The sequence below is a fragment of the Melozone crissalis genome, unplaced genomic scaffold (assembly GCF_028551555.1).
Source record: "Melozone crissalis strain CALT ecotype California unplaced genomic scaffold, PUWL_Pcris_2 ptg000018l_1, whole genome shotgun sequence".
NCBI lineage: Eukaryota > Metazoa > Chordata > Aves > Passeriformes > Passerellidae > Melozone > Melozone crissalis.
In genome coordinates, this window is record NW_026535796.1 from 21,812,321 (window position 1) to 21,839,593 (window position 27,273).

Genomic DNA, 27,273 nt, shown 5'->3' on the forward strand with positions numbered 1-27,273 from the left:
CAGCTACACAACGTTCTGGCACACACAAAAAAAGGCCAAAGTGCTGTCTAAAACAGAATGCTTTCCGCGTCATTTCCTGAGTCCTGATTGCCATGGAGGATGAACTCCAGTGCCACAGGGCTGCCCATACTCAGCAGCCAGCCTTGCCACTGGCAGTCAGAGGCTCTTTGTTTTCCTGCACAAGGACTCTGCCCTCCTAACTGAGGAAACAGCTTTGCAGGCAACACAAGGGGATCTTGGAGATCATTTAATTATTCATGCAAGTTGCAACTAGATGCAGATGCAGTTAGTTTTTTTACAATAGAGAATAAAATGGAAATACATAGCTGTTTGTTTTTCCATCTCCCCACACTACAGCTTTCTCTTTTTCACCTGCAGGAAAATCACCTTCCTTAACTCTGAAATCATAGCAGAAGCCAAGCATTTATTTTAAATTCCTATAAGGCTGTGACATCAGGTTAATTGTATTCTTCAGGGACACAGACAGCTTTTCTGGGATTTGCAGCTACGTCAACAGATGCAGAAATAATGGAGGCCTGGATTACCTTGCGGGTGAGGGCTTCTACAGAGCAGTATTTTGCAAGGGCTGTATGTGGTACTAGTCCTACTAGGGAGGATGGACAAAATGAGAGAAACTAGCTAAGAAAAAAAAAAACAAATACTAAAATTATGTGAAGAGGGGCAGAGGTTAGGAAAATAATGGATTTCTCTGGCTACCAGAGAAGCAGGTGAAAACAACTTTCACATCCCAAACTACTTGGCTTTTAAATGGGGAAAAATCTTGTTCTTTTCCTGGAACACTGATTCTCCATGAATCAGTTTTCTTAGGCAATAACACCTCTAAATTATTATTCAAGAACATATAGGATTAGATTTGGCATTCTCTTATCAAAAATTTGCTAAAGTGAACTCCAGATTTGGTGCCAAATGGCAGCAACTAAACACTGGAGTAGCTGCTGAGCCCTTGCAGTTGTTGGCCACAGGATGTGATTGGGTAGTGAAGGTAATATGGGGCATTTCATTCAAATTTGCTGTGGGAGCTATCAGGCATAGTGGCAGGCAGGCAGGACAATTCGAGCCCCTTTACAAGGATTGTGGATAGCCTGTGAGGGCAAGAGACACAAACATAGCCCAGAGTTCCCTTGCACCAGCATCACATGGGCAAAACATGATCTCTGCTGCAGTGTTCTGCTTGTTTGTTTGGTTTTTTTTTTTTGGGGGGGGGGGGGTGGGGTGGGGTTGAGAAAACTCTCTGAGGTGCAAGACATTGAATATCCTCCAGACATTCCTCCCTCTTTCCATCTATTTGACACCATAACAGAGACAAGCCAGCTTGTTCACCAACAGGTGAGGCCCAAACCCAACCTATTACAATTCTGACCTGCCAAGTCTCACACATCACATGTGAGCTACATTCTTCTGTGCCAAACTCACTCTGGACAGCAGCAATGGCCACCACTTATAACTCATCCCATTTTCCCAGCAGCATTTTTCATGGGATTCCATGACAAGAGCGGGGCTGGAGCATTGCCGCTGGGAAGAGTAGGCTCCCAAGGGTCAAATGTGATTTGCTGGAACAAACTGAAGATGTGCTGGAACAAGTTTGTCTTAGCAGTATCCTACATCTTTAGGCTCCTAGACCTGAGTCTGTGCATGTACTCAACAGGTATGAGAACATCCATTACCTGACTTACAGAGTCCCATACATCAAGCCATATAAAAGTGGAAGGGCTGAATAATTCACAGATACCAGTGATAAATTTTAGCTATGTTCTTGAATCGTGTAGTACAGACATACAACTTCCTTTCCAAACAGGGCAGTGTTAAGAGCATATAAAGAAAATGGCAAGACAACTCTCACATTAGTTAAAACTACCAATTAATTTTTACCTCATTTCAATGTCCCACAGTGCTGCATCATCACTTATCCAGGGATTGGAAGGCTCAGCAGGAGTTATAAAGGGGTCATATTCCACATACTGCTCCGTGTAGGCTATTAAACTGGCAGGGAAAAAAAAAGGAAAAAAAAGAATAAAGAAAGGGTTTGAATGCATAGTCACATGTCAGAAAAGTACAGCTTTTCTTTTTATCCTGTTTGTTTGGGGTTTTTTGGTGGTGGTTTTTTGTTTTGTTTTTGTGTGTGGTTCTTTTTATTTATAGGCATTAGTCAATTTCCTAGCAATCACAGGAGACCCTTTTCCCAGGGATGATGCATGCAAGGATTTCTCTGCAAACACCCACCAGCTCACTGCAGTATTTTCCTCAACAGCAGCATTTTCCTCCAGCTTGTCTCTGTTGAGATGCCCCCAAAAAACCTGATGAGGCAACAACTGGATTACTATGGCAGGACTTCCCCCAGAGAGCCATGGGAGGTATATGATGTATGTGTCATCCCATTCATTTGCTGCATGTTACTATTGCCTCCCATCCTTTTCATTTTTGCAAACTTGTGCACCCACATAAATTTATGTACTATGAGAAACTCACCTAAACAGGGTCATGGGCTGCAGCTAAGAATATGCTTAAATCTTTGGAGGATCATAGTCCTAAACAGCAAAGCTTTGCCTATAGATAATTTTTTAGTTATGTTGGTATAGTATTTAGTCTAACAGCACTATTGTAAAATACTTCAACAGTAATAATTAACTTAGAGAATAGTAAATAATATGCACGTTGGAAAAACTCCTAGCCTTTACACTGGCTTGCTTCATGGTGAGTCAGTTAAGGCACAGAGCCTCTAATCCTCACTAGGATGAGATTCAAAGAGCTTTCTGGTGAAAGAACTGTGTCTGCTTGCATAAATGATTCAGGAATTCCACTGGGGTTGGGGCTAGGGGTGCATTTTTACAAAAGAAAGACAGAAAACACGAAATAAATCAAAAGACATTTCTTCTAGTCTATACTGGAAATACTCTAAGGCACTTAATTTTTTGCCTACGTCTGCCAAGTAATTAACTAAGTCAATTATGTCTCATCATACTGAACAACCAATGTACTTGCACTGTGATTGTCCACACTAAACTTTACCTCTGGTCCTTCACATCTCAAAAAGGCAGGCAAATGAAAAAACCCTGCAAACAAAGGGCCATAAAAGGCAGAAAGTTTCCCTGAACTGCTCTATAGTAATTATTTCTTTTTGTTTGTGCTAGCTCTTATCATGAGGCATTAAAATCATACACTTTTGTAACCACAGCAGGTTCCCATTGCCCCTTAGGGCACTGGGGGCTGTCTCATCTCATTTCATTAATTACATTTCATGACTGCTGTGGGTCAAGGGTTGGAGGAGGGAGCAGCGTCCAATTTCACAGAGCAGCAGCAGTCCCTTACACATCAATGAAAGAGAGGGTTGGTTAAAAAAGAAAAGAAAGCCAAAAAGGATCAATCAGGAGATATCTGCTGTGAAACCTGAATTGCTCCTAATAAAATAATAAGAAGACATCAGAGGTGCCAGTACAAGTACTAGCAAAAAAGAAAGAGGGAAAAAACAAAAATGAAACAAGGGGGAATTTCTAAGTACATTCTGCTGATTCAGTATAATGGCAGCAGCAGAATCATTGCCTCATTGTCTACAGGAGGCTAGAGGCAGGGGACTCCTAAGGGAAAGCATTTTAGTCAAAATGCAAACCTGGCCTTTTGGGTGATAAACTGAATACCCAGTAGAAGAAGTGGTAGGAACAGTTGACTGAAGGGTGTGGAGCTTGCATTGAGAACCCAACTGCCTCTCAATCAAGGGGGCCTGCTGAGCCTTCAAGGAACTTTGATGAGAAGCTGAAAGAATAGCACAAATTTTCATCTAGGGAACTGAGATTGCTTCTGGTAGGAAGATGCTCATTTTTCCCCAGGCATTTCGGTGATGCTGTTTCTAATGAAATTGTACTAACACCGTGCAATGCAGTCAGGGAAAACAATAGGTAGAATATATTGATAGTTTTGCTCAACAGTTCTCAAAGCTCAGTGGTTAAAACTGACAGTGCACAGGTCCCAAGTGGGGAGAAAGGATGTGGAAGAAAGACACTTTCCAAGGTATGTGGAGCAGCTGAGGGATGCCTGTTCCCACAGTTGGTACAGATCTACTCCTGGAAGCAGAACAGGGAGGAAAGGGAAGAAAATCTTTAGCAGCAAGCATTTTATCTCACAGAAGCTGGAGATATCCTTTGGAGAGCCTTCCTCTACTGACAGACAAAGGCTATCCCAAGAATAGTGTGAATTAATGTAAAATAAATACATTTGATAAATAAAATAAATACATTACATAAATAAATTGATCTATAACTATTGAAACAATTTATATCTTGTTCCTATAACTTGTTTGACCTAGTGTTTCCTCATTTATTTGTTCTTTGTTACTTCTCTCATCCTCTCTGAAAGTGCCTTTGTGCTATACTGAAAAATTGGCAGATGGTGCCACTGTCAGGCTTGACTGTTGATGCCAAGAAGTCATTTCCTGTACTCTGATCTGCCACACTGTCACCTAAACTGTCCCAAGAGCAGGGTCTAGCCTGAAAATTGATTTGATAATAACAGCATCTCCTTACACAGGAAATTTGTTCCTAGTGCTTGTAATCAATGTCTTCATGGGGCTTTCAAGGCTGCACAGGTGTTTTTTCAGGCAATTGTGCAAGTCAGGTCATCCGTATTCATTCCTCCTCACCAGTCCCTAGCCCTGCAAAGCCACTGGACCCATCAGCTTCTCTGCTTCCCTCCTACCTGCTCTGCAATGCTCCACATCCAGGCTGCACTTCCCACCACTCCCCACATCAAGTCGCGGGACTCTCAAATCAATATTGCCAATATTCAAATCAATATTCAAAGTCATCACATAACCAAACACCTCCTCATAAATAAAGATCACAATCATGATTTTCATTCTTTATAATTATTAATAATCATTTAGAAATATAAGGTTCTTCACCCAGAGGGTGTCTGGGCTCTGGAACAGCCTCCACAGGGTAGCAGTCCTGGCACTAATCCTGTCAGAGTTCAAGTGTTTGGTCAATGCTCTTAGGCACATGGTGTGATTCTTGGGGCTCTCTCTCCTGTGCAGGGCCAGGGGTTGGACTTGATGATCCTGGTGGGTCCCCTGCAATTCAGCTTATTCTGGCATTCTGTAATTTGACTGTTCTCATTTTATTCACTTTTCTCCCGGTTATTATTTTGCAAAGGTTTTGATAGCAACATTTTCTCCTCCAACTTGAGAGCAATTAAAAAAGAAAAAAAAAACAAAACAAAACTTTTCAAACCAGAAAAATTATTAATGTCTCAGTATATTAAGGTCATTGTAAATAAATTCAGTACAATAACTTTTTTGGTTTTAAAGTACAAGTACATGTTCTTAATTGAAATGACCCAAAAGCCCAAAACATAAATATAAATGGGCTCATTTTAATCATACAATGTATTGCATGCAGGATTTCAGGGAACCTCTGAATATTTTCTCTTTAATGGGATACATTTTCATTTTAATTGCTAAACTTGATGAGCAAATAAGAACTTACATGGGGCCTCTCACCATTTAATTTACCTGGTTTAGTACATGCATGCTAACTACAGATGCAGGCACTGCAAAGCACATTTCATGGGGTATTCCCATTTTGCTTTGCTGAAATAAAAACTCCTCTATTATTTGTCTAGAAGGAATCAGCCCTTATCCTATCCTTCATGTTTAACACAGTTTTGCTTTAAAAGTGATATCACTGAAGAGCATGGCTACCCCTACCTTCATCTCAGTGACTACGCTGCAAATGTGCATAACTTACAAATACCTAAGTAAATGAGTTGTCAAACTCAATTAAATTTGAGCTTGTTCTTCACCTATTCATACTTTTCTACCAAAACAAAATATTCTGCAAGTCAAATTGTGCCTTGATTTGCCTCTTAGAAATCCACTCCTTGAAACACTGCCTTGAGTAGCCCAGATACAACGCCAGTACTTCTCTAAGGGTTTCATATACATGTAAATGGAAGCAGGAACTGGTCCTAGAACCCCAGTAGGAACAGAGATGTGAACAACATGTACAACAAATGCAAACACAGCTCCTTCCCCAGAGCTGTGCCAGACTGACAAGAGATAAGCACTGAGAATTTGGCCAAAAAGGGGAAAAAAGGGTATTTTCAAATTGAGACACGAATGACTTTTCTAAAAATAAACCACATGGTAGTGAAGCGGTGGGAAACAAGTCACACAAGGGTTTTTTCTTTTATGAATTCTTCTTTTCTTTTGCAGATTACAGGTCCTCCTTTCCCACCTATTTTTGCTCAGTGGCAGAAGAGTGAGTACAGGAGCCAAGCAGCCAAGCAGCCAAGCAGCACAGCTGATCAAGGAGGGGAAAGGATTGATGAACAGAAAGGGGGTTTGCATTTTGCTGCCTGATCTGTTTCTAGAAATGCCAAACTGAAGATGAGGAAAGAATGGGAAATCATCAAAACGGGGACACTCACCTTTCTGCTACTTTGGACATCTTTAAACAATGTCTCTCTATCTGCATGTTCAGAAAAGTTATCTGAGGAGAGAGATGACAAAGACATTAACAATTTATGAGTTCTGCAGCATGCACTGACAATATCTTAACACACTATTGATTTCTCTTTCCAAAAGGCTGGAAAGTAATTCAGAAAGAAATGGGACCCTTCCCTAGGAATCAGAAGCTTATTAACTGCTTCCAATAGCAGGCTCCCTTGCCAAAGGCAAATCCCTAGGGGAAGCTTCAGAAGACATAACTGAAAGTAGAAAAGACACATATTTGGGGCCAAGGTTCCTGGACTACTCAGGGTACAATATGATCTCCTTTTTACAAACACACTCTCCTCTCCCATTCCTCTTACTGACTGGCATCACAAGAACAGTAACATTTTACAGCACACTTTCATTCTGCTATGAACCAGTTCTTCAACCTATGATAAAAAAGCTCAAGGAATGTAGCATCCAGGCTTAGCTCAGAAGACCACCCAAAAACTGATTGCTTAAGAAACTTGTTTAAAGATGCATTAGTAAAATGCTGATCCAGTGATTCCTGTTTGTCTTTCAGTGAGGGCTGCTTATTGCATCAAAGTAATTTTGAGAGACAGCTCTTCATGCCAGTGCAAGGATGTGTGAGTTGGCTGGTCATTCCTTGGCATGATTGTCCAAATAACTTTTTCCTGGTTTCCTAAAAGCCCTGACTGTACAGTCTAACAGTCATGCACTGAACGACGCCTTTCCTCACCACTCATGCCAAGCCTGTGCCCAGCTACACTGCCTTTGTCACTGTCCACTTTTCAGACATCCTCAGTGAACTGGAATTATTGCCTTATTGCCTGTGTCTGGTCCACAGACAATAAAAGCAGTTTCAAAGGTCAGAGTCACTCATAATACGTATCACCATACAACCACACTGCCCAATGAATACTTATAACACTTAACATAAGTGAGAATTAAGGATAAGTATGTGAGGATCAAGGACACGTAAAGCATAGAACTGGTTTTGCTGGTATCTCAATACCTTTCTAGGCTTTTTTCTGGGAGCAGTTCTCAGAAGAGTTGCCATACAGCCACCTACTTACCTGCTTCCGGAAATCCTCTTTTGTCGTTTTGCGCACCGGCTGGGAGGGCAGGTGTACGGGGCTTTGGGGCTGAGACTCCTCTGTAACCCCATACACTGACTGTGAGGAACCAAGGAACAAACCAAAGGGTTACAGCATTTTTCGGTTACACAAGGAGGAATGGTGCAGTATGCAAAGCAGTAAGGTAACAAGCCAGCAATTTCCTACTGTTTATATCCACACAGGTAATTATTCAGCCCCAAGCAATATTTACAGATCAGACCATTCTTGCTGATGTCTGCACTTGGAAGGCCTGTAGGTGTGTTAAGAGAAGAGTTTGTTTTAAATGGTTAAATGCAGATGATAATTTTTAGGAGCTCTGAAGGCTGTGTGCACTAACACTTGCAAGGATGAACACTGGGAGCTGTCACTGGGGTGAACCAAGTAGTAAAAGGAAATACTTGAACCTAATTCTATGCCACTGTCTTTCACTTGATTTAATTTCTTGATGTAAAACTACATATTGAAGAAAGTGCTTAACCAGGTCAAGTCAATAGGTTATATGAACTTCTCTAAACAGAAACCTGTAGCCAGACCTGTAGCCATTCATTTTCAGGATAGACACCTGCACTGAAAGTAATACCATTTGCCCTTTCATTTAGTGCTTTTGCTTTTCAGTAAAGTTTCTAATAGACATGTGAATAGCTCTGCTGCAGTTTAACTACTTATGGAAGTTCAGGAGTCCAGTGTTCTGTCCAAAAACATAACAAGTGATAAGAAGAAACAGCCTGAAGCTGTGCCAAGAGAGGCTTAGATATTAGGAAAGAATTCTTCTCTGAAATGGTTATCAAGCACTGGAACAAGGCTGCCCAAAGAAGTTGTTGTGTCACCATTCTTGAAACTTTTTAGAAGATAGGAACGTGGTTTAGTGAAGGACTTGGTTAGGTTAAGGTTTTGAGTCACTGATCTAAATGGTTTTCTTCAATCTAATTGATTCTATGAATTCATATGCATAGAAGAGCTCAAACTTGCTGGAAGTCAAAGACACCCAGGTTACTAATGATCCAGTCTTTGAAATTATTAAGGCAGGTAAACATCTCATTTTCTGTGCCCAGATAATTTCTTAAAAAGGGACCTAGGTATTTTTGCCAATTCCATTTAATTTCATGGGAGGGCAGAGCCATCAGACATTTGGGACACAGAGATCCTTAATGCCCTTCTCAGCTCTACCCATCACCCATCAAGTCAGTACAACTATGCTGGTAAAACTGAAATAATAAATTCACCAAGGAAACAAAATATAACTCGTATTATCAAAATACTTTTTTTTTTGCTCCTCTTGGGTAAGTCTCATATACAGTAGGTGTCAAGTATGATTTACATGAAAAGAAAATAAAAACAGTGAACCAAACTAACTCCAAACAAGAAAAAACCAAAATGAGGAACTCAAACTGACCTTTTTCACTTTTTGTGGGTTTTTCATACGGCGACACTTTCTAATGTCCATTTCTGTGGTGTTCACACAGCCTGGCTGAAAAGAGATGGTAACTGTGTTATTCCTCTGTTAAGAATCTTCATGCTACCTTACCTTTATAAAATATACTTGTCCAAAACTCTTTCTTGAGGTCTGTGTTACTCTTGCTAAACAAGAGACTGCATATACCCAAGGATGCTATGTCAGCATTCAATCCACTTACTCCTAACTTTGGCACCAAAAGGAAATAGCTAACAGTGGGGAGCTTTTGCTAGGAAGTCTGAGACAAACTGAGTAAGCTGCTTTTCTTTCATAAGCCCAGTAGATAATTTTCAAAGTTTGTATTTTTCACGTATTTCTAAATCAACAGTTCCATAGGTACAGAAGTCCAGAACGTCTCACATAATCTAGCAGACACTTGGTGCATTGGGAACTGCAAGGAAAATCAATGTGGTGACTGTAAGGGCAATGTTTTTGTGCATAAAGCATTTACTACTAATAAAACTTCTCCTGTCAAAACCTGGAAAGTCTCTTCATTCAAAAATAGTTTTACCACAGGCCTGTGCACATCCCAGAATGCTCTTTCCTGGCTGTCCAAAATCTTTCTTTCTGTTTTATCCTTTTTTCTGTCGATTCTGAAAACAAAAGCATAAGTGAGTATGAGTCAATGTACAAGTCATGCTTTCTTCTTTGATATAGTTCCTAGCTGTGGTTCTTAACCCCAAGACAAAAAATTTCAGAAATCAACTTTTTTTGTACAGTGATGTTGCACTTGCACGGGCACATACCATGAACAAAATAACACTGATGTTTACTCCAACATGGATCAAAAAAAGATTTTCCTATTAATGTGGAAAAATTTAACAGCTGTTTTTCATCTGGTGAGGAAAACCTTTCCTGGTACCCTGGTCCTGTACTCTTATTTGACAGGCTGGGAAAGTTTGTAGTTTTGTCTGTGTCAGGAAAGCCACCAGGACCTGTTTGCTCCAGGTGAGGTGCCTGGCTGATGCTGAACTGAGGTCACCATCCAGAGAATCCATTGCACCCAAATGCCCCAGCAGCACCACTCAATGAATACAGATTGCAAAGGAGTATCTATCCCAGACATTTCCAGCAGCAACAGCATGGGCAGCACTTGTGGCCAATCCTCCTTAGAGTTTTCAACTCAAACACTGCCTCTGTCGGCGTGCCCCCATGCTGGCAGAGCAAGGGGTAACAGCACAGGTGACCAAAGGTAAGCTTGCTGCATGGCTCCTACAAACCAGCACCCACCCCAGAGAGACATGACTGGGCTGGCACAACAGGAACGCTGTAATTCCAGCCCTGATGCGGCCAGTGGACCAACTCACTGAAAGCACACAGCCCAAAGGCCACCAGAGGTTGCTCAAAGCAAATCTTGGCAGCAGTGAGCAAGTGACATCTGGAACCTCACTCAGCTTTACATATGAGCACAAAGTCAGCACCAGCTTGCAAGATCTACCTGCAGAGGGATGGAAAGAAGCACATGGAAGGAGAACAGCCTCCATGCCTCCACTTCGGAGCACGGCTGAGTAAAGCTCTGTGTCCCCGTGCTGGGTTCCCACTGGCTGCCACCAGGAGAATCAAAGGGGTTAGGAAAGAAACCCAGGCCAGCTGTGATTTCTGACCACCAGGTTCTCTCCCATCTGTTTTTGTTTTTGGGGGGCAGTGCCCCTTGGCTAAGTCTGTGCTAGAAATGTACCAAGAAGATAGGAATCAGGGGAGAAAAACTGATGGTTTTCTCCCTGAGCAGCCCTCCCCAGAAAAAGGCAAAATTCTCCACAGTTTGGCATCACTAGCTGATTTTCCCCTTGCAAGGCAGAGATGAGAAATAAACTCTGGCACAAGCTCTGTCCCTGCTGTACTGTGCTGAGGACACCCAGCCCAAAACTACTTTTCTGAATGAGTCCTTCACATCAGGCCAAGGCAGAAGGCGAAGCCTATTCCAATCTCACAGCACACACAAATTGAAGGGACTCTCTGGAGGCTTCACGAATTCTCTTCATCGACACTTTGTGCTCAACCCAGATTGTCAGCTCCTATCTCCAGACTTAGAGATAACTCAGTATTTCACATTTTAAACTATGAAGACCCAAAGCAGTTAGATGCTCTATGGCTGGAATTTTTGAAGCAATGTGGATATAGCAATGGGAATCCTGTATGCAAGCAAAAACATGGAAAACAAAGCAAAGTTGGTAAGCAGGAGGAATGTTTTCAGGTATTTTTGATGTTTTTCCTCCCTTTTCTAGTTAAACTTTTAGTTAATGTGAATTACAATGTGAATTCCATCCCTGCCTTTCTGGAAACCCGAAGACTGAACCATCACATGAACTGTGGACCAAGAAGCTGAAACTCGCCAGCAAAAAAGTTGATAGTGGCCAGTTCATGCTTATGCCTCAAAGAAAACAGAATGAAGAAAAGATGAATAACCAATAGTGATCACAATGAGTCTGATATTTACATTTATTTCTTAGGTGATAATTATCTGTTTTAGATAGAATGCAGACTTTTGTTTTGACTTACACTTTTTTTTTTTAGTCTTGGCAATAGCCTTTAAGTAACTGAAAGTACAATTGCTACCCTAAGTTCTAATTTTCTCTTCCAAATGGAACACTGCTATTCTGGTTGGAAAAAAAATCCCTTAATTACCCTGCAGATTAAAAGATAATTACCATATATTTAAATGGTACATAATTGCAATGTTATTAAGCAAAGAATTTATCAAAATTCCAAAGGGTTAATCAAAGAGACATATACCTCAAGACATACACCTTCAAGAAATTATATTCCGTAACTTTTTAGCATCTAATGCTGAAAGTGCAAATTCCTTCCAATGGAACCATTTCAGTACTGGTGTTCTCATGTGTCATCTTCACCAATCTTTACATTTTGTAAGTGACAATGGCAGGCACAAAATGGACACTCAGAGTTTAGGTATTAGTTTGTAGACAATAATACACAAACCCTAGACCATATCCATTTAACAGCAGTAATGAAAACACACTCAAAATATAAAGAGGCTTCACACTGCTTTCACAAGGGAAGATGAGAAGAAATACCTGTTGTAAATACCACCCTTATAATCACATGAAAGTGACAGTATTTTTTAGACTCAGAAATACTCTGGAAGCATAGAGTAACACAGACAGATGAAAACATTCTGTTCTTTCCATTCATACAAAACAAAAATACTCCACAACCGTAGAAGCACAATAGGCTTGCAAATTACCCAACTCCCATGGTGAATACAGGCTTAGGAGCTCCAGAGCAGTGTTTCCATGTGCAGATAATTAAACCCATCTTTCAGTTTCTGGCACAGATCTTCAGAATTGGCTCTCTACTGTTTCTAGTCTGTCAGTGATTAAAATTCACCAACACCTTCTGAGCTTAGTCCCAGTAAAGATTTTGACAAAGAAGTTTTATCTGTTTAGAATCCCCTTCCCTTCACAGCTCTAAATACTGGTGCAATTCAGTGCTCCAGGATTACTCACTTCACTTGGGCCTCTGCTTGCATGAAGATGAATTCCCACTTTCTTGCAAACGCTCTCTGAAGTCTTGCTAAGTTTTCCTGTCAAAAGATGAAAATAGTAAGAACAACTAATTTCTGTAATTACAACAATTGCTTGAGAGTACATTTAGCATGGTGGATATTTATTTTATTCTTTTTTTTTTTTTAACTGAGAAACTAAAGACATGGAAGTCAGTGTTGGTTTCAGGTGAACTATAGTGCAGACAAAGCAAGGCTGTAACACATCTTTTTGGGCTGCAACCCAAAGGGACCTGCCAGGGATAAGTAATGGAGTGTGATGAAGACAGCTTGTGCTCTAGCATGAAAAAAATTATGGACTTGTTCCCAAAAGATAACACTGAGAAGCTTTGTGAAGCTGATGACTTTCATTTCTGATAGCAGATGGCTGCCAGCTGCACGTTTCCCTCTCATCCTCACTTTCCCTCCCCTCTGCACTGTTCTCTTCTCTTCAGGCTTTTGTGAAGGTGCAAAGCCTGAGGTCCCCTGCTTTGCTCAGTCCTGATCACTGCTGAGAGCATTATGCACCTGCATAGTATTGAAGGCTGGGGATTGCCAGGATGATTCACAAAAGGAAATAGCTTGTTTGTCTGAACAATGAACACAGTTACTGCAAAGAATGGCTCCAGACGCAGTTTTGCTCTACACCTGAAGTAACAGCTCTGGTCCAGACCCATTCCAGGGAGTGTAGGGATCTGAACATTTGGATGTGGATATGGCTTCATCACAGCTTAAGGTTAAACTCAGAATATGGCTGGAATTTCAGGCTTAAATTGCACCCTGAAGTTGCATTTCCACAACCTCCCCAAGAAAGGAGGACTTCGACAATTAACAGGACACTTTTCTCCATTACAGCTGGTTTAACAATTTCAAATTTACATTGAAAACAAACATTTGTAGTTCTATTCTTGTTCTCTTTATACTTATCAACTTTACTTCAATAAACTTTTTCAGGCACATGCATTTCAATACAAGAAGAAATCTTCCTTCTAGTTACTTTAAACTCTTGTATAACATGGCAGTTTAAAGGCATAAAGCTTGGCCCTTTTACCACCAACTCCATGTAACAGCTTCAGTCTGTACATACGGAGGAAAGCAGTTAAACAAATGATTTACAGCTGTACTGAATGTGATGATTTCCTTAACTGTGGCTACAAAGAACAACAACTTGTAATTATCTGCAATACAAATTTTTGTGGGTAGTTTTTTCATTATTTTTATTTAATTTTAAATTATGTTCACATGGGCCCTCTGGAGTAAATATGCTGAAGCCAATGAAACATCACCAACAGAAGCTATATTTGAATTGTGCTTATGTTTGACCAATTATAAAAAACCTGAATGCAACTATACAAGCTCAATCATATAATCAAGAGTCCTGCTCTAATCAGCGTAAATGTGGGCTGGGGGACTGTCTGTAAATGCTGCAAGCAGAACCTAAAAATGAAATTCCATTCTCTTGAAGCTCCAGGTCACTGCTGATATCTATGGAGAAGCATTCTCATGCTGCATCTCCAAAGGTATGAGAAGCACTGCTTCTCACTCCTGCAAACCTATTTCTCTCACTTGTGCTGAGCTTACATCCCTTGCTGGATCTGCTTCAGCTCCCATAATGCTTAGGAAGAGTTGGTGCCATTCTTTTCTGAACGTCTCTAATTAAGAGAACAAAGTTTGAATGCAGAAGTAACCTCTAATTGTGCAATGTAATATTCACCAGAAAAATGAGATACTGCCAAGATCTAATTATTTACCATCACTGGAGCATTGCTACTCTCAGTAGGCAACAATGTGCAAAAGTACTTAGCCAAAGCCTGACTGCATGTGTGTGGGAGTATGTGCACTGCTGAACAGCCTTTTGTGGCTTTATGGTGGATCTTTGGAGTACTTACACTTAATTGGTTGGATGTGAGCAATTTTAATGTTTTAATAATGAAATCAACAATATGCAGAAGAAAAAACTCAGCAAAAGGACATGTAAGTGCATGCAGGTTGTTAAATTCCTTCCTTTGTGCTTGTTTGAGATTAGAACTCTTGGGAAGTCGGAATGCATTTCCAGGGCAAACTAGGTAAGTGGCAATTGTTGCATGCTTTGCACTCGACCAAATGGCATATCTCTCCACGTGCACAAATGTTCCAAAATGTAGAAGGTAAGGAAGAAGGAAAAATTTCAGTCTTGGAAAAAAAACCCCAAAAAATCCCACTCTAAAGTATATGCAACATAGATGTTTTCATTGTAATAACCATGACCATGTATGTCCAGCTTCACAAACAAACCCTCTAACAAAAAACTCCATGTATAAAATTCTGCTATTACACTGTTGAGCCAGTAAACAGAAGAAAGTCAACATGACAGAAAAGTTTAGCTGCTCAGAGCACTACACTGCTGGTATTCAAAGAAATACTCAGCCCTGCCCCTCCTGCCTCCATCTTCCCACTCCTCTCCACCCTGCAGCCCGACACCAAAGTTTGAGATGTTTTTATTGATAGTAATTCCAGATCAGAAAACATGCTCTAAATAAAGTTCAGTGATATTTTTCATATGACATATAGAAAATGTTCCCACTCTAATATCTGAGAACTTTTGTAACAAAATGTGTCATTAACAATTTAATTGCCCAGTGGTACACCTGAAAGTCTATAATTTTCCTGTGCTAAAACCTCCTATATAAACCAAGATTTCCTAACTGAAAACAGGACACCAAGCGAAACTTCTGTGAAATTTGCTCCAGTCTTGAAGGGTTCATTATACAGCAGATGCTTTAATGTGGGACACAGAAAAGTCAGGGACATTCATCAATCTTGTTCCTGATGTTGTCTTCGTATCAGCCTTCACACAGTACTGACAACTAAGAAAAAGATACAGTAAAAGCTGACCCCAAAAAATGGCAGCATTCAGTTGGCAAGCAAAGCTATCCCTGCATCCCCCAGCTTTAAACTCTAGCAGCAGTGTACCTACGGCTTCATAATCCGCCAGCTCCAGCCTAGCTTTGTTCTGCATGGTCCGTTTGCAAAGATAGATGGCTAAAGGGAGAAACAGAATGGAAAACAATTACAGAGAGATTATTAGTACTAGAGCTAAAAAAAAGAAGGAAAAAAGTATTCTATAGACAGTTTGTTTTCATCAGAAAGCAACATGAGTCAAGGAATGAAAGGGCTGGACACCCAGCTGACATTGCTTACGACTAATCTCAGAGGCCCTAAACATCTGAGATATCTCATTTAAAAGTGCTGGGAGCAGATGCCAGGACCTAACAAGATATCCACGAAAGGCACAATTGCTTCTGGGTCTGGTAAAAGATATAGTATAAGCAACCTGTTCCCTAAGCAATTTGGGAATATGCAGGTCACAAAGTGACCATCCCTGCACTTCTTTTCTGCAAAGAAAAAATAAAAATAAATCAGGATATTGAAGTGAAAACAGAAATATGGGCCAGATCTTAAAAGCATTATCTGAGCCTTTTTTAATACGCTCCATCCTCTTATTCTTACACATTTCAAATGGTAAAGAGAAGCCTTGTCACATATCGCTATAGGCAGAGGCTGCTGAAACTGATATGGTTTGGAATTCTGAGGGTCAAGATGAGCCCAGCACACACCACCAAACCAGTCCCAGGCTGCCTTCTGGGAAAGCCCCACCTGGATCTGCTAAGCGCACCCCATTTCCATTAAAGGCTGAAACACAAGGTCCACAGCACACTCTGGGCATACAGTCAGGTCTGAACTTAATAGAGGACCAGTGCTACTCATGTAATTCTATTCCATGCCATTTCTGTAATTTTAACATTCATATAATGAGCCAGTATTATGCACTGTAACCAGAGCTGACCAGCTCATTTATATTTACACATCTCAAGGGCAGTTTTTTCTGTAAAGCACTTATGATACCAAATGAAGTAAGTCAGTTGCCTCACAGTGGTTTTTCATGCAAGGCAGTGAACTGCCATTAGCAAGTTAGTTCCTCTCCTGTAAGTGGACACATGCAAATAATAAAAGTATGAAGTGATCCTGGGATTTCAGTTTTATTTAGGTCTACTGCTAGTTTGGGATTAATTCCTGGGAAGACTCCATCTGTACAGGCCTCTGATATGCAAAGTCTGATTATAAGCATATGTTAGAGGTTTCTGGGACAGATGAAAATCTGTCACTACAAGGCTCAGCTAATGCAGCTGAAGCTTGTCCAGCTGTGGGTCAGCTCACAGAGGGTTTTATTTTGGTGTGTACTGCCCCACTCAGTGCCATTGCAGTGCTGACTAACTGACTAATAATCTGACTGCCAAAACCAATTATTTATCTGATACTGCAGGAAAAAACCAGAACCTCCTTCTTCACATTATTTTTCTGGTATTTAAAGAATACATATGAGACACAGCTCACACAGTAATATAGGGTGACTGTAATATCTGAAAATCTTTTTTGCAAATACAAAAGAGCATCGCATTTTCTCATCAACCATTAGCTCACTAGCATAAACATGTAAGTCTAGTTCATCTGCAGATGAGGACTGCAAACGAACTATCACATGACACACACCATTGCAGGCTACTTCTTCACCCCAGCAAATGATTTCCAGAATCCATAATGATGAATAATTATTGCACGGGAAAGAAAAAAACTCAAACTGATTATTCAGGGAGGAGTTCTAAACCAATCTTAGATTATGAGATAAAGGACTTCCAGAAGCTCCCATTTTATGACTGCACACATGTATACACTTCCTCTTCCAAAGCCACACCAGGAGGATGCAACAATTAATTTTATCATTTAACTGTGAAAGCTGCACAGTTCTGGCAGAGACAGCACTATTGCATGCAGACAGCTAAAGATAACAACACTGACATATTTTCTTTATGTATTATCCCTGTCTGCAGGCACTCACATGTTTAAAACACCATGTTGCACTTTATTAACTCATAAACCATGCTCAGTCTTCTCTTTTACCGTATCATCTAGTAATCTTAAAAAAATGAGAAAATAAGTCTGATGTCATGTATCAGAGAACTTTTAGCTATGGGCCGCTGTTAATTATGTACTGGTTTATTGATCAGTCAGATAAGTTCCCAGATGAAGTAAATTTTATTGATCCACATAATGGATTCAGCAACAGATCAGAGGATAGTCTCCCACAAAAGCAATATTAGTATTATTTAAGATTCCCAAGAACCACTATTCTGCTTGCCACAAATCCTGTTGAAATGAACAGAGCTATGGGAGAATGAAGGCAACGGATGGCAAAATCCTGGCCCCACCAAGCTCAATGGCTACAGCTCCAGGGGCTTGAGACACTGCAGGGTTTCAGTTTGTGCATTTGAGATGGGCACACATCTGCCTCTGATGCTGCCATCTGACAAGAAACTTGGCACTTGAAGGGTGTATGTGGCCAACAGTAATTATTTGAAGGACAACTATTTACATCACAAACTAACTTTCTATAATGCAACAATCCTGCTCTCACCATAATCTGTGTTTTCTGGTTCCCAGCAGTTTGAAGGCCAAAAGTATGGTGCCTACAAAGAAACATATACATTTTTGTAATTTAAGAGATGAAAACTGATTCAGATGCAGAAAAACAATACAAGTTCAAAAAGAAGAATCACAAAATCTACCACCCAGATTCTGCCCTCAGGGGAAACACTGCTACAGATTACACTAAAAGTGAGGATGCTGCAAAAACCTTTAATGGTCCTCACTGCAGGTAAATAGAGATGCTGTAATGCAAGCACATCTTGTGGAGGATGTCCAGTGTCCTGATGAAATTTCAGACACTGTTGCCAGCTCATCTGAATGTGGACATCTTATCCACTATCCCCAGAACCTCCTCTTTCCCCAAGAATTCACAAGCAATCTGAATATATATATATATATTTTTTTAAGCACATGAGAAACCTTGTAGTCTTATCTATATGCTACATATACCCCTTGCTTTTCTGGAGTAGCTACCAATGTGGCTGGCAGACAATTTCCTTTTTAGTTGTAACAGATGGCAGAGGTCAGAACTCAGCTGTTTAGAGTCATTCTGAAAGCAGAAGTCCTGCTAAACTTAGTGCTTTGGTCTTCTATCCAGGTCTGCATATTGCAGTTGCTACAATTAACTACAAGCTATATATGACTGTATTTCAGTTTTAACATGAATGAAAAATGACACAGCGGTCATCACATAAATTACAGAACACTGATGCTTTACTGGTTACACATTGCTTTACTGCTGTAGTGCTACAGATGGGCATAGGACATTAACACGCAGAGTTAATATCCTTCCACCAAAGTACAGTGAGAAAACATTGATGATTTAAACAATACAGGGTTCAATGCTCCTACTGACCTGTATCTTATGAATTTCAGAAGATACAGACCTACTCTTAAAGGAAGGACTGAGGTTGAGGTAGAAAGAAACAAGAAGAGAGTAATGGAAAAGAAGCATGATTCTATCAGGTTATTTTTGTAGAAAACAGCTAAGGAGGTGTGTTGGAGGAAATGAAAACAGGCAAAAATACACAAAAATTGTAAGAAAAGACAAGGGAAAGAAAAGTCAATAAGCAGTCAGTTTGATGATATGGTTTACACAGGCTTAAAACAATAAAAAGAAATTAAGTTATATTGAAATGTAGCTCCTGAAAACTGCATAGGACAAGTTCTTATAATGCCATTCTTTTAAAACAGAGAAAAATACAGGTAAATGGACAACCAGTATTACCCCTGCTTCTGTTATGTCTTACATGACAGGAGGATCAGGACTTTCAGAAAAGAAAGGGAATTGTAATGAAAAAACTGAGCCTGAATGATGCCTTGCAACCAGAAGGTGGGGTGAGATAAGAGGACATCTGTGATCTCCTGGGCTTCTTTTTCCACCATGACATTGGTCACATATGATAACACAATACCACATTAGCAGTAGGCATGAGCAGCTGCAATATCAGATGCAAAGAGCAGAACTGGCTTTTCAAATAAAAGCTAAAAAAGAGTAAAATAATGTAAAGGAGGAACAAGAGGGTGAACAGAAGAGAGGTGACAGGAAAGATAAGGGAGCTGGCTGAGACAATGTAACAGAAAAACACAAATTCAGCCAGCAGGATGAGGCAGTAGGACTCCAAGTTTAGACTTACTGCTTCTTCTAAAGTTATACAATCAGTTCAGAAGGAGCTGTTGCAGCACAAGCACTCAGTTATCTAGTGAGCTGACAGTGGCTGATTTTGGACAGGGTATGGAACTCAAGCACAGGGTGCTTAAAAAATTCAGGACATCTGGAGGCACAGGAACATTGAGGGATAGAGATGTCCCAGTTTAGGTGATTGCCAATGTTACACATCCTTTGTAGAAGAGCCAAAGCCTTAAGCTTGCCCTCTCCCACAACAATCTGTAAGCAAGAGATGACAAACATTTGAATTTTTTGCTGTGCCAAAGCTTGAATGTCCAGCTCCTAAGTGTGCCCTGGTCCATTTTGCACAGGAGAATGGCTACTTAATTCTGCATCAGAGTTAGAACCTGAAAGCCATCTTCTTTCTCCTGGTTTGGTTCAAATCTGAGTAAAACAGCTGTGAATTCAGGTATCAAAAAGAGTCACAAGACATAGCCATTCATTTATGTAAAAAACTAAGTCAGAAGGTAGATGAGAGTGATTTGGGATTCTAAAGCAAATTGTTTTGAAGGGACTTAACCTCTCCTAGGGCCTCTACAAAGATAGCTTCAATCCCTGGCTTCATAGATCTAATAGCTGCTTAGGTGTAAAGAGTGGGTGATTTCAGCAGTATCACTGCAGGGACAGAAGAAGGGGCCACAAGGGGGTCAGGGTGCTCACCAACCTGGAAACGATAGAACGTCCCGTCATCCTTAAGGGTGAGGACATGGTCTGAGATGGGAAAGACGTAACCCTGTGCAGCAATAAGACTTCCCAAGTGTATTGCTTCCCCTGTGAAAGAGAAAAAACAGCAGGGATGTGTCAACAAGACATGCACTGCACATTTCTCTGCTTTCGGTTGCAGCTCTGGTGATGACTCGTGAAATCTGGTGCCCACATGCCTCTGTATCCACACCACATCCCTACTACTTTCAGCCAAACCCTGTAAAGCAGGGGTGCAAAAATCAGCCTTACAATACAGATGAAGCACTGCTCAAATGTTTAACCCGTTAGTTTATTGTTAACAAAATGCACATACCAGTCCAGCCCTAGAGTATGAAATTAATTTCAAAGTACATTATCCACTACAGGTGACAGCTGACAAGAAGCCTATTCTGTCAGTGAACTTCACTTGCTTCTACCAAATTCAAAAAGCACCTGCAGCACCTGTTCATTAGCAGGATATTTATTCATAAAGACACATCCTCACACTGTAGCACTGCCCTTTGTTAGAGAAAATGTTGCAAAGGGGAGTTACATATCCTAGCGCTGCCCAGGCAACCTTCCCCAATGAAGAGGCCCATCTGTGCAGATTTTCAAGCAATGTCAGCTACCAAAAGCTGCATCATCTTTCACAGTGTTGAAAAATCATCTGCTTGTGCATGTCCAGATAGCTAATAAAGCTGTTGTCCGCAGCTGAAATTCCAATTTGGGACTTGACAGGACTCATAAGAAGGGATGTGTATACAGAGATGCCCTGCTGGGTGACTCAACACTGCCTGTATCTCTGTTTTAACACAGTGACAGTAAGGCAGCTTAAGAACTGGTAGGTGAGAGCCTGGATTTTTTTCCTTTCCTGAAAAGGAAATGAAACTTCTGGACCTGCAGATCTTTTCTTCCCCTTTTCTCAATAGGTCTTCACTTGACTAAATGATTTTGGTTTCTCTGAAGAGTGAACTATTTGGACTGTGCCCATGCACTGATCATTCTTTATGGCTGATTATCCATTTATCCGTTTGCTTTTTTTGATAAATTAAAAGCCATTATCAGATTCTATGACCCTGGCCAAGAATGACACAGGCACTATGTCCTGTCAGCGGAGGCTACCTTTCTTCACACCATGAAAACTTGACGCTGCATTTGCCTGCTTAACCACACCACGTCCACCAACTTCTTTTTGAAGTCTAGGAACAAAACCTAAAATCAATCAGTCTTCTGTAGGTAGCAACAGTTTCACAGACAGGCTAAAATTCCTGCAATAGTATTTCAGTGTGTTGCAGTATAAGGCATTAGACTTAATTAAGATGTTGACTCTTAACTCTTTTCCTCCTTCTTCTCTCCAATGTTTAAATCAACCATGTACTTTCACTGCCATTTTAGGCTGCAGCAATATAATATTTACTGTCTAATGGCACAAACAATACAGATGGAGCATTTCTCCCCAGCTGTGGTCACCTTACCTGCATCCTCAATGCTGAGGTTCTTCATAAGCCACTGCACAATATCAGAACCTTAACAAACAAATGAACAAAAATTTAAGAAAGCGTTAGACACCGAGACCACAGGGTTTGTGTGCTCTATAGAGAGATAATATTAAGATAGATGCAATAGAACTGGCATGAACTTTATTCCATTTTGCTTTTTATTTCCACTGAGGTTTCAGAATGTTTTTCCTTCTTGTGCCACACTGCAGCTACATGGTTACTGACAGGTACTAAATCCCATGGGGCTTTCTGTGCAACAGCAGACTTGATATACCTGAAGTCAGATATTAGTCTAATGGTTCACTGTAACTGTTCTCTCTCATTTTCTTCTCACCTCAGCATACAGAGATAAGTTTCTGCAGGCACAGGTTAGCAAGGAAACGAAGGAGCATCTACTGGCACCTCACACTTGTAACATGTAAATGTATAAAACTGAAACATCAGTCAAAAACAGATAGGAGGGCCTTACTTATATCAAAGACAAGCAATGTCTTTGAGAAAGAGGTGGTATTCAGAGAGCCTGTAATCACAGGCCCTGTGAGTGGTCACCTTGTGGTGATCACACAAACTGAATGGTGATTGGAAGGAGCAAGCCTTTAATATCCATCAGGAAGTTCATTAGATTTTCAGGGCCCATCCAGTACAATGAAAGTTGTTGCAATCTTAAAAAGAACATCAAATTCTCTAGGATTGATCCTCTGCACGTATACAACCTCTGTTGCTTGCATGGAGATCACAGAAGCAGAAAACTTGTCACTGTTCAGTAGAAAGGCCTGTTACCAAAATACATCATGGCAGGGCAGCAAAATTTATTTAAATCACATACTCAGAAAGTTAAGCTTAAAATTAGACATAATGGTGTGTACAAATCAGCTAATGGAGTTCTCCAAAGTCAAAAGCAATCAGCAAAGACACTTGGATGGAATATGGAAAGCCCATACTAAGTTGCAACAGCATTCATCACAACCTAACAATGCCATGTCTGGATGCAGACATAACATCAAACCCTTCTCAGCATACAGTCAATTTCCACAGAAATATTTGCATTCACATACAGTAGGCTAATAGCCCCAGTAACACTTCATAGAATCATAGACCGGCTTGGGCGAGAAGGCACCTAAATATATCCAGTTCCAACTCCCCTCCATGAGCAAGGATGCCATCCACTAGACCAGGCTGCTCAAAGCCCCATCCAAACTGGTTCAGGCCTACAAAACAAATCCCAGAGGATCTGATTTGTGTGGAGCACTTCTGAACTCATGGGACTTCAGGAGCAGCACAATTACCATGGTTGTTCCAGAAGAACATTTTTCTTCCCACAAGCCCAAACCATCCCCATGCCCTAGCAAACCTTAGATATAATAAAGGCCAGGAGTCACAATGTGCCACAGAGAGACACAACAGGTACTGCTAGTGCCTCAGGTCCCTGCAATCATCTGCAGGTCTGACTCTGCCATACAGGTGAAATTCCCATTAGAAACATGAGCTCTACCCCACACAGAAGGGGACAGCAGCTCCCACTCCCCTGGCAATAGAAGTTGATCCAGAACACTACAAAGAGCACCAGCAAACCCATTCAGACAGGCTTCAGCAGCAGGCAGCAATATGAACCTGACCTACCTCATCCTCCACCCAAGGCAGATGAAACAACAGACCTGTCCCCTGCAGGGAATCAGCAGGGCTCCTGAAGATCAGGAAAGCATCTGATTTCACTTATATACTGGGCAAGCAGATGTGGTCAACAACCAGCAGCTGGGCATTGTCTCAACCTGCCTCGAAGGCAAACCAGATACTAAAGGATCAATCTCACGATCTTGTATTCTCAGCAGTATGGTCATTCTCCACACCTCCCAACTTCACCTAGGAGCATTTTCAGTTGCCACTACTCTATCTGGAAAGTTATTCCAACCTTTTTTTTAAATAGATTAAACTCTTCCTCTAACTTCACAACCTAAGTTTGTTAATGTGCAATTTATATGTATTTTATAACGGTATTGTGATTGAAGGAAAATAATTATTATTCCTCCTTGACAGTTTCTCCTGAGTGTTTCTATGCAGGGCTGACACATTGTCTCTCTGTCTCCACCTCATTAAACCAACCCAACTCTTCCTATGTCCTCTTAAGGTGGTCTCTCCCTATACCATTCAGCAACTTCTCAAATTTAAATCAGCTTCTTTGAACTGAGCTCACCAAAACTGCAGTCAGTACCTTGTAGAACAGCAAATCAGTGCCTCTGGCAATGGTGCCAGCATTTTCTTTTCTCTACTAAAACTATCATGCCAGATGAATCCCAAGGTCACGTCATTTTCTTGAACAATAAATTTATTCAGAAAAATATGTACAAGGGGTGCAAAACTATCTGCGAAAAGGCATCTAGTGAACGCTGTTAGCAGAATAACATATGGGGAATATGTTCAGAGCCATGTTGTTTTGACAAGTTTGTTAATAAAATAGTGTATTTTATAAACACGAGTGTGCCCTTTTACCTTTTACAAAAAAAGATTTTGAAGACAGAGTACAACATTTATGGTTAGAAAACTAATTCAAGAAGATTCAAACTGTAGTGCTTCTGTATTGTCAGAAACAAAACCTCACAAAATGCTCTTGGTTCAAGTGAAACCAGAATCTTTCTTGATTTTTCAGTTCATCCCCTAAACAAAAAAAATCCACCGTTTCTCCTGATTTTGGTCTCTCCTTACAGGCTTGCAGTGATCTCTTAGGCATTGTATTCCCAAGTGACGTGAGACCTGATACCTGACAATCATCTACAGTATCGCATTGGCCATGGGAGGCGAACTGGTTTCTGCATGATCTCCCTTCCAGATCATTTCCCTTTCCAGTACAGGAACATGTAGTTCCTGATTTAGGACTAAGTCCCACTCCATTTTAACATAGAATGATCATGTCCCAGCTCTAGGACACTTCTGAGGAATCTATTCAATTTCCATCAAACAACAATGAAAATCTGAAGTAATGCTGAATGCTGGCTCCCCAGTCTCTGACCCCTCAAAAGAAAGGTTTATGTGGGCAGGAAAGGTTTAAAGGGGTAAGTAAACTGAAGGCACTGACTCAACCAGAACTCCTGTGATCAGCCACTCCAGAATATAAGCAGCAGTTGAGATCAGGAATTTTAATTTGTCTCTGTTAAAAACATGAAGTAATTCCTGAATGCTGCCAAGAGCCTGGAAGATGTTATAGCTGTTCTCCAGTTGTCCTGAGGCAGACAGATTATCTTTCTGCTGAGCTTGCTGAACCATTATTTATCACCTGCCAAGACTGATTACTCACCCTTTGGACAATGACAAGTCTTTCCTTCCTCTGTTAATTACTGTCATCGTTAATAGCCATGTCACTAATTAATATTCAGTCATATTGAAAACTTTTCTGTCATCTACCGTAACACCTTCAGTTTTCAGGGTTACCCTTACACAATGGCTTTGCATTTGCTTGTGGCTGTTTCTATCACTGCAACCTGCTTTTGCCCACCTAGAAATACTACTTATGCCCTTCTTAAAATAAGAAAATTTAGATTTATCCTTCTAAGACACAGTGAAGATTGGAATGATTTCTTTACAACATTGTTGTCTGCCAGACCAAGACACGGATACCTCTATCTGTAAGTCTTCAAGAAAACATCATCTTCACCTCTCCTTTAGATTAAGCCAGGTATATGGTCCACATGTAACTCATCTTCCCAGGAAGGCATTTTCTCACATTTCACAAGCTCTTTCAGAGGGCACCCAAGGAAAACCCTTGACTCTGATATATTTCCACTGTACCCTAACAGGGCATTTGAAATCCTCTGAAAACAAACAGTTGGTCATGTCTTCATAACAGGAAGTGTTACCGAATCCATGCAGAGAAACAGCTTCCATCTTCTCTGTGCTCCTCTCTATACATCTACATTTCCTCTGAGTCAAAATGCTCAGTTCAAGAATAGCCAACATCCTCTGAACACCTATTTCCTCCTCATCTATAATGAAACATATCTTTTTGCCTTAGGCTCTTCTTTGAAGCTGAAGTTGCTTAACACCAACAGAATAGCTGTATTTCTACCTGCAAACATATTCACAATGGCCATTTATCCAGCTACGTGTTTAGAGACAGAGCTGCAGTTTTATATTTACTGCTATTTTCTGCATTTTCTCTTCAGCCTCAGTGACCCCATATTAGTAGCTAGCATACTCTGCTTGCCATTGCCTGTCAACATGACAAATGAGTGGTAAGACACTGAAAGATTAACTTAAAAAATTCACAAGGTGTGGGGCCATTGGCAAGATGCAGTTGGTGAGGTGATCACTACCCCTGTATTTGATACTGTGTCTACTCAACCTGTGTTGTTCTACCTCTTCCAGAAAATGCAGAAAGAAAGATTTGCCCATCTTTTACATGCTGAAATGACAAAGGCAGACAGGACAACTCACCATCCTGAAATACTTCCAAAGATTTGCTGCCTGGAGTGGAGTCTGTACCTCTGGTTCTGAGGTACAGGGACCACTGAGGTCTGCTTGTCACCCAACAGACCAAACATGTCCCTGACAAGGCCTACACCTGTACACATGTGTATGTATACAAATAAAAATTATAGGAGTATTTCTGAAACCTCAGCAAATGTGTGTATCTCTATTTGTCTTTTTAGGCCTGGAAAGACAACTGCCTTTTTGCTGTGCCCTGAGATGGCAGAGCTGACAAGCACTGATGAGTGGAGCTCTGCAGGGATTTGACATGAGACACCTCGTGTGGTCAGGTGTGGCACCAGCGACCAAGGACTACAGCTTGTCCTGTCTCATGGGACTTATTAAGCTGAGCCCGGACCACTGGCTGCCATCAGCTGATGGGGTGGGTTATCCTGGATCTCAGATCATTCACAGCCTCACACTGCACTGACAGATAGTATCAATGAAGCAAGTGAGGTCTTAAAAACATTTTAAAATACCACCTGACCAAACCATGAGAAAATGTGTTATACATATCTGTATACAGAAGGATACAGAAGATTGCTTGGCTATTTCCTGTCTTTTTTTCAGTATTACTGTAACTCTAGTATTCTCTGAACATATTTTGATGGTTTAAAAATATATTAAGTACTTCTGCATGGCAGGGGGAGGTTTTCAGTCTGGTTGGGATAGGGTTTTTTTTGTTTGTTTGTTTTGTTGGTTTTTTTCCCATGAAAAATGTGAATGTTCATCTTCTTCCTAGATCTTATCTACACACTTCATGGGCAAACAAACCACATGCCTGGCCTCTGATGTCAATCACCTCCAAACTCACAGTCTAGATAGCCTTTTGTTGGAAGAGTAAAAATATGTCCCCCTTCCTGTCACTTCATTCTTGAAAATAGATGAACCCATTTTAGCACCAAATTTTCTAAACAATTTGCTCCTGAACTCAGAGCAATCTTTAAATATTTCTATAAGAAAA

General features: G+C 40.7%; 1 protein-coding gene across 3 annotated transcripts in view; it reads right to left on the bottom strand.

Moving 5' to 3' along the window:
• RGS6 (regulator of G protein signaling 6) overlaps positions 1 to 27,273 on the bottom strand; it is a 258,312-nt gene that overhangs the window by 48,586 nt on the left and 182,453 nt on the right. For 2 of the 3 annotated variants that reach the window (XM_054276395.1, XM_054276396.1), the window contains exons 4-13: positions 21,828 to 21,878; positions 20,333 to 20,439; positions 17,989 to 18,040; positions 15,493 to 15,557; positions 12,502 to 12,578; positions 9,546 to 9,627; positions 8,975 to 9,049; positions 7,540 to 7,638; positions 6,439 to 6,500; positions 1,891 to 2,001 (exon numbers count right to left, since the gene is read on the bottom strand). In XM_054276395.1, the coding sequence (XP_054132370.1) occupies positions 1,891 to 2,001; positions 6,439 to 6,500; positions 7,540 to 7,638; positions 8,975 to 9,049; positions 9,546 to 9,627; positions 12,502 to 12,578; positions 15,493 to 15,557; positions 17,989 to 18,040; positions 20,333 to 20,439; positions 21,828 to 21,878 (781 nt within the window). The remainder of the gene's footprint in view (positions 1 to 1,890; positions 2,002 to 6,438; positions 6,501 to 7,539; positions 7,639 to 8,974; positions 9,050 to 9,545; positions 9,628 to 12,501; positions 12,579 to 15,492; positions 15,558 to 17,988; positions 18,041 to 20,332; positions 20,440 to 21,827; positions 21,879 to 27,273) is intronic. The other variant, XM_054276397.1, reaches the window with a different exon arrangement.